General features: G+C 41.9%; 1 protein-coding gene across 3 annotated transcripts in view; it reads right to left on the bottom strand.

The window, feature by feature from the left end:
- NFKB1 (nuclear factor kappa B subunit 1) overlaps positions 1–15466 on the bottom strand; it is an 89594-nt gene that overhangs the window by 18569 nt on the left and 55559 nt on the right. For all 3 annotated transcript variants that reach the window (XM_090031893.1, XM_090031892.1, XM_090031889.1), the window contains exons 8-14: positions 15224–15382; positions 12907–13011; positions 8029–8120; positions 6961–7099; positions 4805–4933; positions 2764–2853; positions 1343–1534 (exon numbers count right to left, since the gene is read on the bottom strand). In XM_090031893.1, the coding sequence (XP_089888019.1) occupies positions 1343–1534; positions 2764–2853; positions 4805–4933; positions 6961–7099; positions 8029–8120; positions 12907–13011; positions 15224–15382 (906 nt within the window). The remainder of the gene's footprint in view (positions 1–1342; positions 1535–2763; positions 2854–4804; positions 4934–6960; positions 7100–8028; positions 8121–12906; positions 13012–15223; positions 15383–15466) is intronic.

The raw sequence follows: 15466 nt of genomic DNA, 5'->3' as shown, positions 1-15466 counted from the left end.
AGAGCTACAGATGTCTTAGGGTGCCTAGGAACTTTGAGATGGTTCTGGTGACTCATGGGTGATCAAAATAATGCTAATTAAGGGGCTAGCCTGGGACATGTTAGAATATTTATTTTTGAATCTCAAGTTTTTGCAGGGACACCCCAGTTACCAAGACTGGTAGAATCAGTAGGAAGACTTATTTCTAAAAACTCTGGCAAGGACTCTCCTGGAAGGCTAGGAGTAGCCAGACAAGAGTGTAGGAATCTGTACTTTACTTTTCTGTCTCCAAACCTATGGTCTATTTTGGGTACATACTTTTTTTATCCCACGTAATACGTATTTTGACCTTGACAGGTGTTATGGGTGCTCTAGACTTTGGAAAAAAAATCAGGTCATCTAACTCTTAATCAAACCTACTCTTTCCAAACAATTAGCTAGAGAAAATCTTACCAAAGCAGACTTGTAAACTTATACTTGCCAAAGGATTCATAACCTTGTACAATAGCACTTCTGTCAACCACTCCCTCTTCCTTTTCCGTTCTCCCTCTTTTCTGATTTGTTGCGTGAAGTATTTTGCAATGAAGCAGTGCTGATGTGATTGTTTACTTTATTCACTGCACAGCAATGCATCTAGTGTATAAACAACATTTTCTTTGCAGATAGTTAAGCCAGCTAAATATCAAGAGACCATTTCAAGAGATAAATTCACAATTTATATGTTTGTAGGGACCTACCAAATTCACAGCAGAAGTGGGCTGCATGGCAGCTCCTTTAATTTTGCAGGTTCCCCTGCATGCTCCCCTCTCTCCCTCCCCCTCGTTCCTGATTGACAGGGAGGCAAAAACCATGATTTTAAATACAACACTGTTTTTTCCTCCTGGCCAGTCAAGCAGCAGGGTCACCAGGGCCACAAAACCAATCAGTAACTGGGAGGAGGGTGCACGGGAGAACCTGCAAGATTAAAGGAGCTGTTGTGCAGCCTACTTCCTCCATGAATTCAGTTACACATTTGTAACTGCTGACTGCAATAGGATCTCACAGTGTGTAAAATCAATGCCAAAGCTGGCCAAGAAGGTCATCTCACCTGCCTTTGTGACCTGAAGAGGCAGTATTACCCCAGAGGCTGATGTAGAACAGAGGCATCTATAAACTATCACTAGAACTGGTGGCCCACTGGAATGACAGGGAGTGAACCCATGCCATTGCCAATTCAGAACAAATTTCTATCCTACATGCATAGGGAAAAAAAACTGGCAAAAGTGGACCCTGAGCCAGAACTCGTGGAGCTTCCAAACCTTTAACTGTTCTACCCTATAGAGGGTATTAATAGGGTTCAAAGTAAACTAGTTTATTCTCTTACCTTGTAACCTAGAGTTGGCTTCATCTATTTGAGCTGTACGTGACAAAGTAGCACCCTCCTCCTCTTTATTACTGCAGAGTCGGGAGTCATCCCTGCCTGAGAGCTCCTTTTTTGCACCATGCTTCACATTCTGCTCGTCATTGTGCTTATTGCAGCTTTCCCTGTGTTTTTCATGTTCATCACTTGAAAGCCCTGAAAATAGATATGAACAGCATTAACCCTTTTGTGCAAAGGATAATCAATGTTCTGGTGGCAAGATACAGAGCTCAAAGAACTCACTAGAAAGTCATCTACTGACTTCATTTGATCAGGCCCTTTAACGTTAAATGCTAGCAAGACACAAAATCTGGAGCTCACTGTATAAGAAGAAAAGTACAGAAACGTAACTATTACTAAAGTGTTTAGGACAGTCTCTTTCCCAGCTTCTCAACTGAAGGATCAAGTTAAAATATCAGCAGAGAATAGCAACTGTAGGCATGAACTTTGATTTCACATACAGTGATATAAAGGCTGGGAGCCAATGGAGTTATTTCAGATTGACTTGGGTGCATCTGACAGCTTGTCCTGTAGGCAGTTTTCTCAGTGCTTTGGATTTGAAGTGATTCCTCTTTGTTTAGAGTGTAAGTATTAAACACACCCATTCTGTTAATTTTTCAAGTGGTCACAGGTTTTCCCTTCCCCTCCCTCGGACCAGAGAATGTGCCTCCCTCCTACCCAGCTTCAAAAAGTTGTGCACTCTATGGAAGGATTTGCCAGGTCAGGGTATTCCAAAGAACAAAAGGGCTGCTCTCAGGTTGCTTTCCCTTGAGAGCAGCTTACAGGAAACAGGAGGGCAAGGGCAGTGAGCCTCTTGTATTCTTTAAAGGTGTGGGAGGGGAAAATGCTTCTATAGTTGAAAACCTGGCTTCCAGTGGGCAATAATGGCAACAGTCACAGTCCACCCTGGGAAGACAGTTTTCCCATCTTAATAACCTTATCCAGTCACTAAAACATACAGTTCCCCATTCAAAGGTCAGCATTTGCCATCCAATTACTCCTACTCTAAGGACAAAGGAAACTGCAATATCTAAGAAAGTACTGAAGGATTTTGTTGGCTAATACTGAGCTTTTAATGGTTAAATGCTGAGACGTGTGGGCATACATACACACACAGCATTTGATACTATTTGAGCCCAGCTTAGAAAGAAGCAGAGTAAATTTAATCCATCTGGAAGTCTGTTGCTAGGATTTCATAGCTTTTGGTACCTAAACTGCCCCATCTAGAGTCAGTGTGGGTATCTCTATACTATACTGCACACTGCAGTGTAGACCCCCCATGCCAGTCTCATCTAACTTCAACAGCCACTAACAGCAATCACTCCCTGGAATACAGATAGTTAGCTCAAGAGTACTATTGCAACAATGCTATTTTTTATTGTTACCATGTTTCATTCCAGCATTCGATTTTGTTGTACCAGGGTGGAAATGCATTCCTCCGAAAGCAGTATACCCATATGGAGGGTAACCAAACCCTAAAAACAACATAAAAGGGGGGGAAAAAAATCACTAAAATTATCCTCCAAAGCAAAACAGACACTATATGGGAATCATGTACTCAACCTGCAAAGTACCATTTGAGGTACAGTTGTTCTTGCTATTTTCTTCTTTGGCTTTTCCATCCTACAAAAACCAAGATATTCTTGAATAGATGCAAGTTCTCCACCCCTCCACCCTGGCAAGTGAAGGAGATTCTACATGCCTGACTAGTGACATCCTCTATTCCAGCATTTTCCAGGACCTTGAAAGCTAGTTTGCCACATCTAAACCTCATAAAACAGGTTTGGTGTGCAGCTACCGTATTTTTAATCAGTGGAATTACAATGGATTCATATTTAAATACCATGTGGTAAACTGACCTAGGAACCAGTGTTTGACAACTGCTGCTCTGCACCTTCTGTAGTAGGGACAGTATAGTGACATTATTCTAATTGTGCTTGCTCTTATGGCTGGGTCTTAAAAAGCTCCAAGGATGGAGATTCCACAGCCTCTCTGGGTAGCTTGTTCCAGTGTTTTACTACCCTTATAGTGAGAAAGTTTTTCCTAATATCTAACTTAAACTTTCCTTGCTCAACCTGAGGACATTTCTCCTTGTTTTGTAATCTGCCAGCACTGAGAACAGTCCAGCTCCATCCACTTTGGAACCACACTTCTGGTAGTTGAAGGCTGCTATTAAATCCCCCTTCAGTCTTCTCTTTTCCAGATTTAATAAGCCCAGGTCCCTCAGCCTCTCCTCAGAGGTCATGTACCCCAGCCCCTAACCATTTGCATTGCCTTCGCTGGACTCTTTCCAATTTGTCTACATCCTTTCTATAGTAAGGAGCCCAAAACTGGACACAGTACTCCAGATGTGGCCTCACCAATGCCACATAGAGGGAAATAATCACTTCCCTTGATCTGAAGGCAACACTCCTACCAATGCAGCCCAGACTGCCATTAGCCTTCTTTGTAATAAGGGCACACTGTTGGGTCATTCATCTTATTGTCCACTGTAATCCCCAGGTCCTTTTCTGCAGAGCTGCTGCTTAGCCAGCTGGTCCCCAGCTTGTACCGGTACATGGGACTGTTCTATCCTAGATGCAGGACTTTGCACTTATCCTAATTGAAATTTATGAGATTTCTTTTGGTCCAATCCTCCAATTTATCAAGGTCTCCCTGAATCCTAGCTCTACACTCTAGCCTATCTACTAGTCCTCACCGGCAAACCTGCTGAAGGTACACTCCATCCCATCTTCCAGGTCACTGATGAAAATATTTAACAAAACTAGCCCCAGGAACAACCCCTGAAGCACCCCACTTGATACTGGCTGCCAGCTAGACATTGAGCCATTGACTACTACCCTCTGAGCCTGATGATCCTGCCAGTTTATCACAACCACTGCACTTCCCTCATCTACAGAGCTAGTCATCTCATCACAGAAGGCAATCAGGTTGGTCAGGCATGATAGATGAGAAATCAATTAATTTTAGTCTCTTGCTATTCAGGCCAGCAGGAACAATAGCACTGGAGAGACTAATTCAAGCCCACTCCTGAAAAAAATATCTGCCCGTACTTTATTTCTCAGAGTGACACTGATAGGCTATGAAGGACTTTTATCCAGTCCTTCTCAGCCAGAAGAATAACATCTGTGACATACAGCCACAAGGAAAGAATAATGAAGGGATTATTTGGCTGCCAATATGAAAACAGGAATTATAGTAGATATTCCAGTCTGAACTGTCTTTTCATATCAGTGAAAATCAAGAGTTACTTGATTATGGCAATGAGTTACACTGGTACAAAGTAAGTATGACAGAGGAGAATCAAGCTTCATAGACCTATTGATATGTGGGATATTTCCCAAGTTTATTTTATTGTAATGAACACTTGGAAAAAAACCCCAAAATATTAAAGGAAACTCATGTCAATTATCTTTTTATCTTTACCTGAGCCAGCACTACCTCCTCCACCGCCATACATTCCACCCCCGCCACCTCCTGCACCACTGCCTCCACCATAGCTGTCAGAAAAGTTAGGCATCAGCTTCTGTCGCTTCCTTTGCACTTCTTCTTTGTCTGTGTTTTAAGGAAGAGAATGAAAGAAAAACAGAGAGGTGACTCAACTCTCTCTCAGTGACCAGCTGGAGACAGAAGAGAGCAGTGGTACTGAACTGAACATGTTACTAAAAACTATTAGCTTGATTTGAAGTGATACAGGAACATTGAAACTTTACCAGCTCCAACACAGTAAGACGTTTATGTACAGTAGGCAGTGGTGAAACATTCTAGTGAGTAAACAACAAACCAAGCAAAATTCTCAGACAGACCAAAGCCCAACACCACTCAGGTTTTCATTCCACCCCTCATATTGTATCAGGTACATCTATGCTTAAATAGGGGAACCTGGACGAGGATGTGGCACAAAGTGGGTAACATTTTCAAAAATATCTGTGTGCCAGTTTCAAAAGTGACATGGATACTTTAAGAGCCTAAATCTTGATGAAAATTTGTTTTCTAAATGCCCAAGTTGCTTCTGAAAATCACACACAAAAATTTTTGAAAATGTTATCATTTGGGAACCAAAAGCACAGTTTTTGTTGACAGACAAATGCATTTTAGAAATGGCCACATGTTTTATAAATGTCAAACTATTGAACGCTTTGATTTTCAGACATGCTAAGTACTTGTGCCTTCCACTTCTCTCATTTAGGTTTGTGTTGCTAATTCAGCAATTGTTATATTCGGACCTAACTAAAACACAGAAGGCCAGAAGAATAAACCTGAGTTTAAAGTTGGACATAAAAATAGCAAACTCTGCTCAGGAGCTGAAGGCAAAACATGCCTTAAGTAGTTCATAATTATATATTAAACAAAAGTCTTCAACTCCATCAAAAACCACCTTATCAACTAATCAAAAAACTTCCCGTATCATAGAATGAAATATACGCAAGACAGAACTCATTAAAAGAGGTGCCACCAAATAGTGACAAACATTCTAGCAAAGAGAACACAGACACCGTGTTGAGAAAAGAAACCCCTAGTAAAACACAGGCTCACTCCCAAGAGGCATATGACAAATACGATAAGGACATTACATGCACAGCCACATCAGTCTAAGCACCAAATCCAACTGGTGAGCATATGGGACAGCATATGGAATGGTCTACATATGAATGCACAATTTGCAAAGATACACAATAAATAGATATATCTGCATGTGCACAAAATGCACTCGCATCCAGGAAGAGAGAAGACCCCGAAGTGTATCTAGCCCAGGAAACAGACATTTGTAAGCTTACCCAAACCTTTTCAACAGGGAAATAACCCTGCCCCAAATGCCAGTCTGTACAATAAGTTGGGCATGCATTGGGATACAAAACCCATTTGAAAGTCAGAAAAGTACCCAATGCCTAGTACAGTGGTGCTCAGATTTGAGGCACTACCCTACTATTATTAAATATGAAAACTAACCATAATCTCATATTTCAATCAAACTAATTTGCAGCATGAAAGTCTTTAAAATATATTCATCCACTGCTTAAGTTTCCTGAAACTAATTACTTTACCCAATTATTTACATTATTTTTACACAAAAATAATCAATAATACCATCCCTCTTTTTGCAAAAAGTATTCCCAGGTTATTTATTGAACATAAGGGGTCAGAACATTCCTCAAATGTCAGTGAAATGTTGGTGGTGGGGAACTGCAAAACACCAGCACTAGTCAGCCCTTTGTATCTACATTTCATTTGAACCAAAATGCCCTAGCAGGGTTTCAGTGATAACTCCAAGAAAGAGTGCCATCCACTGAATTGCTCCTATAAGGGACACCTCTTGGCAGTAACTTTTTGTAGAGAAATATTCATGCATTTACTGCACAGTAATCCAATATAAAATAGCTAACTGAACCCACTTGGCTGTGATTAGTTTTCCACTACTTCTGCCCAACGTGAGTAGTCAAGTGCCTTGAAGGTGATAAAGAAATTTTCTGAAGGTGATAATAAAGAAACAAGAAAGTTGATCAATGTGTGCCCTATCTTTCTCACAAATACTCCATAACTCTGATATTTCCCCATAAACAAATGAAAACAGATCGAATTACCTTTGACTTCTGGATAGTACAGAAAAGGCTTTGGTTCACTTGTTTCCAGATCAGATTTCCGCCGCAGTTGAACAAATACAGATGCTGGTTTTGTGATATTGACATCTCTGTACTTGGGGGTTTTGAACACAATAGCAAACTGTGAACAACATGGATCAGAAGATTAGTTAGGGACACTGTTTGCTGCAATAGGATACTGCTTTACATCTTAAGGTTTTTAACTTTGCGGGAGTTTGGAGGAAAATTATTTCTGCGTGATCTGACAGAGAGGTAACAAGAAGGTTCTGCACTCTGGATAGCAGTGGCATTGGTGGCTGGATTGGTGCTGGGCCAGAAGCAGCAGCAGCTCCATTCTTGCAACCCCTCTATGCTGGTACCCATAGTTCATGCCCTAGTTTTCCATCCATAGTTACACTACTGGTCTGTCATAAATATAAACCGCTGTTTTATTTCTCATTTCTACTTTGAAGTTCATTAAAAATTTGAATGTCCATTTTAAAAGGCTGAGTTGCTTTGAGAGATACTAAACCATCATACTTGGCTATTAGGTTTTCCTCTGTTACTTTTCCCACTCTGAACAGATTTCTCAGCGTCCCTGAAATAGTTAACTCATTTTTGCCATGGAAGTTCTTTGCCGTGGTATATATCCCTTTATTATTTAAGGACCACATTTTACAGATTTCTTCTAATTAAGATTTTAACTTTTTTCATCTGCATCTATCATTTATCTTTAAATGAGGCAGAAGAATTACCAAAAGAAGTTAATGACAGGAAAGATTAGTTTGGGGAATTAACCTCAATGGTTCCAATCTCGTTTTAGTTGCTAGAGAACTAAAAGAAGACAGGGCGGATTTGTGCCTTACAAACTAACTAAATTAGAGCTGGAGAAGCTTTTATGAACATTGGGTTGCTTCATCATAGCATCTGAGAAAGTAAGCAGAAGCTTATCTGTCTCTGATTTTAGTTAGTCTGTTAGGTATAAATCTACCCAGCCTTCTGTGTGAATTCAGGCAAACACAACTAACACTCTACAAGTCATCCACAAGTGATAGCTCTTTGGTCACTTACCTGTCTATGTACATCTGTAGGAGAAAAATCTCCAAAACCTTCCCACATTCCACCATTTTCATCTTCCTCATAAAAACGAATTTGAATGTCATCTATAATGATTAGGAGAGAGTTAATGAATGAACAAATTATGGATTTTAGGCTAGTTTTATTTCTAAAACAAAAATAATATGATGCATGGCAGTTCTAACAGCTCATTTCAGGAGATTTTACTTTTTTCTTAGCATTAAAGTATACTGCATATGCAAAGCAAAGATTAAAGATTTCAGGGTAATGGAAAAGAATTCTTTCTAATGCTGAATTTCACCCAGCATTTCTTTCCTGCGGTAACATGCTGCATTAAGAATACATTTATCATCTTTATATACCATATTTACTCAAATACAGGATAAGATTTCTTCCACTCAACCAGCATGGGGGGGTGAGGGGGGAAGGCCCTCATTTTACATTTGCATACAAGGAAATCTCATTAAATATATTGTCCATCATTAACCTGCTGCCAAAAGCAGCACATGCTCAGTAATGGAAACCATCTATGAAGTTGACTATTCACAGCCAACACTGATCATTACTATAGAATACATGGCCCATAGTGGACAAACATACCAATAAGACCTTTTTTTGTGGCCCTTGTAAAATGAGTGGGTACTCCCTCTGCAACAAACATGGCACTGGGCCTGGAGGTACTGCAATACCAGTCCAGCACCAGGAGGGCCAGAGCCAGTCTTGATACTGTCCATTTAGTGCCAAAAATGCACTACATTTGATCTTAACCAAAAAGGCCAAGATGCTGATAGGAACCTACCACAAAGATAGGTCAACCTATCTGAATAAGATATATGGCAACAGTCACTGAGTAGTTTTCTTTAGCACCAACTCTTTTCCAAGTCATGGTGAGCCACTATATTGAATACATTTCTACATCCTCTTCACTCCCACAGCTGAGCAGTACCTTTTCTTTCCCATTTCCAATGACTCCTATTTCCTCACCAGCCTTAAATGTCTGGCAAACATCACCAAATGGGGCTCCAAACACTTCAACCAGAATCCCTCTTTTGACCCCTATCTCAGCTTATCACAAACCATTAGTGTTGCCCCACTCTCCAGATGAGGTAGAGCCAGACCAGTTGCCCTGCACCTCATCTACATATATGTATTTTGGAGGACCCCAGGACTTGTGACAAGAACACCCCATTCCAGTCATGAATAGGGGGCTAATTAGCACATGGATCCTTTGTGTGGGGGTATTTGCAGTACACACACATATTGAGCAGAACTAAGCTGCGGGTCACCATGGCCTGAAATGCTGTTGACTCTGCAGGGGTCCATCCCAATGAACTATACAATAAGTCATGAACCTTTTGGCTTTGGACTAATACCATGCATAGTTTGTAAGTACAAAATTGCTGCTTAACAGCATGCGTATGGAGTACCTATATTAAAAGTTGCAGCAGTTTCAAAAAAGGTAAAATGCATCAATTCTGGATGAACTAAGTCTATGGGTACTACACACAAATTGTTATTGGTATGTTTATTTCAAAGTCAGTATTTTCAAATTTACTCCTCACTTCCGTGTGTTCAGGAAGAGCAGGGTCTGACTGTAAGGAAGGGGAGAAAGGTCTGCAGAAGGAAAAAGCTGGGTGGAGGCAGAGTGCAAGGGAAGATTTATTTTCCCTGCTGTAGTAGTGGGAAGAGAATAAATTCAAGACAAACCTCCCATAATTAGACTCAATACCTGGAAAATTATAACAAATTTGTAAGTTTCCCATATATTGAGTCTAATTATTGGGAGGGTTGTTTTATAATCAAGGTTGTTGTCACGGAGTCATGTAAGTGCCCCGTGACTGTGAGTGTGATTGGCAGAGCTGCCAATCACCCGGGCAGCTCAGGTGCCGGTTACCAGGGTGACCAGGCGGGTCACATGGCCAGAAGGGGGCAGGGCCGGGCCTTTATAAACAGCTTAGGCCGGAGCCTGCCTTGCAGTTCCCTTCTGGCTGCCGCAGGAGCAGGAGCTCTGTGGCTGAGCTGAGTGGCCCGAGTTAGTGGTCGCAGCCTTACCACGCTAACTGGCTGCGATGATGTGGGGAACAAGAACGCCCTAGAGGGAGGTAGCTTGAGAGCCTTGATGGGGCTTGCGTTTATGTTTGGAGCAGGGAGACTCTGTGTGGTTTATGTTACAGCCGGGTGGCTTGAGCTTATGTTACAGTTTGCACCGGAGGACCGGGTGAGGCTGTAGGGGAGCGAGGAGGCCTCACGGGGGCTCCCCAGCAGCTTGGGGGTTCCCGGTGCCCAGTAGGGGCACAGTGCCAGCAGGGCACTATTGTCTGTGCTGGAGAGGCACCGTATTACGCCAGGGAGGCGCGGTATGCGGGGTTGCAGACCCTAGCCCATAAGGGCGGTGTTTTGCCCAGTGGGGCAACCGGACCCAGAAAAGGGTCAAGGGGACAGACACGGCGGCGATTGCCTGTGCCCCTAGCGTGCGGAGCGCGGTGTTGGCCTTAGAGAGGGCAAGGCCCCAGAGCGGGGCAGAGAAAGAGCGCGAGGCGCACGGTGTCGGCCCCCTGAGAGGGCAAGGCCCCAGAGCAGGGCAGGAAAAGAGAGAGGGCGAGCAGGCGAGGAACGCTGGCAAGGGCGCCGGTATTAGGGCGGCGGTAGCGAGCCAGGCCCAAGGGCGCCAGTATTAGGGCGGCGGTAGCGAGCCAGGCCCAAGGGGGCGCCAGGTGGGCGAGGAGCCCAGGGTGCCCGAGAGAGAGAGAGGGCACCAGAGGGGTGAGGGACCATACAACGTCCCACAGAATAGCTGCGAGGCTTGGGGCGTGCTGAAGGGGAGGTTTGGAGGCACGCATAGCCCTTAAGGCGGGGCACATAGAGATACCCCATTTCGGAGTAGGGGCAGGAACATCGGTACCATCAACTAGGGGAACAGAGGCAGCCTCCCATACAACTTATTTGTCATCAAAGTCGTGGCGGGCGAGATTCTGAGGGTGCTGAGTCCACCCTAATGTGACGGTAGGGGGCGCTAGGGAGTTCACGGCCGCTCCTAGGACCCACTCCCTCACAGTTGTCTTATATTGGAGTAAATACGGTAGATCAATTATGTTAAAGTATTATATGAGGTCTAATTCTGATTTCACTTGCACCAGTTTTACATCAGCATAATTCTAGTGACCTAACTGGAGTTAATGTTTATTTACACAGAGGTAAGAGGAAAATTAAACCCTCTGCCCCTTCTTATTCCAAGGTTAAAAGGAATTTCTGTAGCAACTTTATATAGAATAACTGCAGGGAAGAAAGACATGACGGCATCAAAGACAAAAATCCCATTTCTAATTGTTTAAATTCAGAAAACTGAATCAAACTTGAACTGTTCAAGTTTTGGCAAAAAAAAAAAAAGGAGTAACTTCTGCATTAGAGCTAAGCATGACATCAACAGTCCTGAGCTAAGACACTCCAGCAGTGCACTTCATCTCCATGTCATAAAGTAGTAGGAGAGAGAAAGAAGTTCCACCTCTGTACAAGCTTCTTTGAGGAGAAGTAGAAATAGGGTGCCCTGGATACTCTTTCTTTGGTTCTCTTGGTGTGGGGGGGAAGGAGTTGAATAGGGAAACTGAGGAAGGAGGGAGGTGAAACTGACCAAAAAAAAAAAAAGTAATAAAATTTTTTAAGTGCTATTGATGGGAAGGGTCATTGGAGCTTCCTCCTAACCCTGACTCGGTCAGCAGCAAGACTGAGAATAACTACTTCCCCCCCGTTGCCCTGTGCATTGACATTCTTAGAGCACAGGGATTTCAGAGGCAATAGGATTGGGGAAATCCCACACAGGCTAAGGGGAAACCCCACTTTGGGGCTTCCATTTAGTCATACTTTTTTCTTTTCTTTTAAAGAAATCTTACACTTTACTTGATCCTCTTAAAAGCAGAAGGGTTTACAGTACAGAGGGGAGGAAAAAAAAATTCTCAAAACTCCATCAGTTTGCTCCTTAGATAACAGGGTGGCATGTTCCCACGCCCATTTGTACCATAGTCTGGAATAACAGAAATGCTTGAATCATCCTAACATCATGGGAGGGAGTTGACTCTCTAGTCAGGTGGAAAACTAAGCACATCACCACAGATCTAAATTGGAGCAGTGGAGCCCAGCTGTTTCAAGCTACTGCTTGAAATATTCAAATCTTTGAATTTTTGTGTTTAATTCCATTCATGTGAACTGGGAACTAGAATTGTGTAAACCACCAATAGCTAATATCTTTACATTTGTGCATCTAAAATGAGGTGTTCAAGTGCACACTTAGTTTCTGATCCTGGAAATACAGAACACCAGGAGTAGTGTTTGCTGCTCTGAGTCAGTGGGATGTCTCAAACTGCACATGCACTCTAATTCTTCATGTTCAGCTCCTCTGACATCTATGTATATAAGATGCAGTCTTCAGCAGAGCTGGGCAGGTGCAGCTCACATTGGTCACTATAGCTGCTGGGGGCCAAAGGGGTGGGGACAGTGAGTCCAGAACTATATATACCTGATGTTTCACCAAATCCATGAGCAGCTTAGGGGTTAGAATACAAATTTTAAAAGGGACTGAGGTGGTACCCTAACCCCTGCCTGCTGTTTTGAGAAGGAGACCCGCAAACCATCTCAAACCCCAACATAAATCCATCTACTTTGGGGTGGGAAGTCTTTTTACCCATTAATCCTAACAACTGCTAATCTGATTTTCAGAAATGCCGAGAACTTGCTAATTGGGTTGAAGTCAGTGGGAGCTCAGCCCCACTGCACATTAGTCCATCACTGCAAGTGTTATGCACTGGTTACATGAAAAAAGCATCAATAACTTTAACCAAATGGGTTGACTTGAAACACTGGACAGTTTGGAACCTTTACCTTTTTGAACCTTATCACAGAGAAGGTAAATCTCTTCTCCTCCTGTCACACATCCTGCTGTTCTGTCCATTCTTACAATCTTTAAATTGGATGCATTGGGGGCTTCTGTTGAAAGGGATGAGTTAAAACAAGAAAATATCATTTTCTCTGATGACAATTCTAGGCTAAAGAGAAAGCACAGAAGTATGATAAAAGCTAAGCCACAAAAAAGATCCACACGACAGTCTGAATTTCTGTTTTAATGAAAGAGAAGAATAAACCCATTACTTGGAAAAGGTCTGATCTCATAACTCCCTGCGAAGGAGGCTGACTTGCTTGAGAATTTTGCCTGACTACAGTAGAACTTCACTCACTGCAGTGTTACTACAGCGTTACCACAGTAGCAGTAAAGTAATGTAGAGGTGACTCAAAATCTCAAACTCTACACCGGCTGAAAGACAGGTGAGAATGGATACTATTTTTTTCAGTTGTTCTCCTGGCACGTGCTAATGCAACACCAATGAAAAGTAGCTCTCTTTGTTCTTAAATCTCTTGTTTCTGCTCTACAGTCTACATGAAAAGAACTTTTAATCTCTGTCCAACTTGGGGTTCTGGCCACAAAGCCCACTTGTGACATAGACATTTACTACTTTTAGCAGAGAGGCCAAGGGTTGCATGCACCATGGAAACAGCACTACCATCTCGCCATAAAAAAAAAAAAGCACTGTACCTCTAGGTCATGTATGAGAGAGACTGCCAGTGGCAGATGGTTGCTCTGCCACTAGCTGTACTTGGTCTGTGGAGGATAACTTCAGGGGCACCACTCACAAGGACTAACTTCACTTTAAAACACATTAAAATGAATATAACCCAGTTCTTTTGAAATCAACAAAAAAATACCCCAAACATTCATTTGATGGGCTCAGATTATCAAATGACTGTCATCAGTATAAGATTTAATAGCAAGAGAAAGAGGTGCATTTCCTCCTCTACACTCCTCACAAACACAAGGTAGACTTTGATGCTCAGACTTGAAAAAAGCATAGGATAACATCAACTTCCTTTTAGTGTGGCTTAGTGCATGCTGTAGCTAGTTCAACTTGTACTCTACCCTCCCCTCAGTATTTTGCTTTATACTGGCATGTTTATTACAGTAATGAAATCAAACTGAAACTGTAGCAGTTGCTAAAGAAAATCAATGACAGTCCTTAAATATACTGCTCTGTACTTCAATTCAGACTCCAGATCAGAAGTCTGACTTTTCCTTTTCCAGAGCCTGAAAGTAATACATATTACATACTCGTATCATTCCTTTATACGCTCTTTCCAAATTATTGCCGAATGCATGGCAGTAGGTAGGAGTATTGAAAAATTAGAGACACTTCAGAGGTGGTAAAAGTTTTTACATGGAGATACTGAAAATATTTGGATTGTTTAGCTTGGAAAAGAGACACAAATAGAAAGGATATGATAAAAGTACCACTATAAAATAATGGACGACCTAGGAAAGGTAGATCAAGAACTACTATGCCTGTCACAAAGCACAAAAACAAGCAAACAGTCAATTAAATTAAAAAGATGGCAAATTCAAAAATGCTAAAAGGAAATACTTTTTCACACATGTAATTAGACTGTTAATCTGTCAAGAAGTTGAGGCCAAAATCATTATTAAGATGCCAAAGGCAACAGGATTCTTATACAAACAGTATGATAATTCTAGATATTCTGAATTAATGATGATCAAAAATTGTGGGAGTAATATTAAAACTTCATACTTCAGGGTTTAAGCCAATCCCTGAATACTGGAAAGTAGGAAGAGACATAATGTGTCTAGAGAGAGTAAGGAGACCAGTTTCTTATTTTCCTAATTATTTTTCTCCAGAACCTTTTTCCTTTCATTAATCAGAACCACATTCTGTTTTCACTTGCACTGATGTAATTAGGAGTTATTTTACCAGCTTCCACATGGAGTTATCTCAAGTGTACACCTATGAGATCAGAATTGGATAGAATTTAACTATTTTAAAAAAATTGCACATACGTTTGTTATTTTTCGCACAACATTGGTACCTGTGCCTCAGTATCTGTTGTTAGCATATACACTGGTGTTTTTGTTTTGGGATTCTACTTCAAGAGTCAGGGTTTGTTTGTTAACCATATAATGCAGAAAGGCTTCTACTGGAGCACATCAATTTTTGCTACTGACTACTCTCTTTGGAGTAGGGACACTAGACAGACCCTAGGTCTGACCCAGTAAAGTCATTCCTATATTCTGTGCTCCTAAGGGGGAAGAGGTGAAACTTGTAATTACAAAAAAAGTCAATCCTTTTGTACTCACTGCTGTCATATATGGGATCTGATATGACAGGATCAAGTCTTCTTGTGAAGCAGCCATTGCTGTCAGGGAGGAAGGCTGTGAACATAAGGCGCACCACGCTGAGATCCATCTCTTTTGTCTGCTGCAATGCTGCCTGGCGAATGACTTCTTTTTCCCGATCTGGAACCAGTCAATGGCACAGATAAATTTATGCAAAAATAATCCTACTTCCAAAAGGTATTGACAAATCTCACCAAAAACTGC

The sequence above is a fragment of the Crocodylus siamensis genome, chromosome 2 (genome assembly GCF_052110815.1).
Source record: "Crocodylus siamensis isolate JL-2025a chromosome 2, ASM5211081v1, whole genome shotgun sequence".
Lineage (NCBI taxonomy): Eukaryota > Metazoa > Chordata > Crocodylia > Crocodylidae > Crocodylus > Crocodylus siamensis.
Note: the sequence above shows the minus strand (reverse complement) of the source record. Positions and strands in the feature narration are given on the sequence as shown.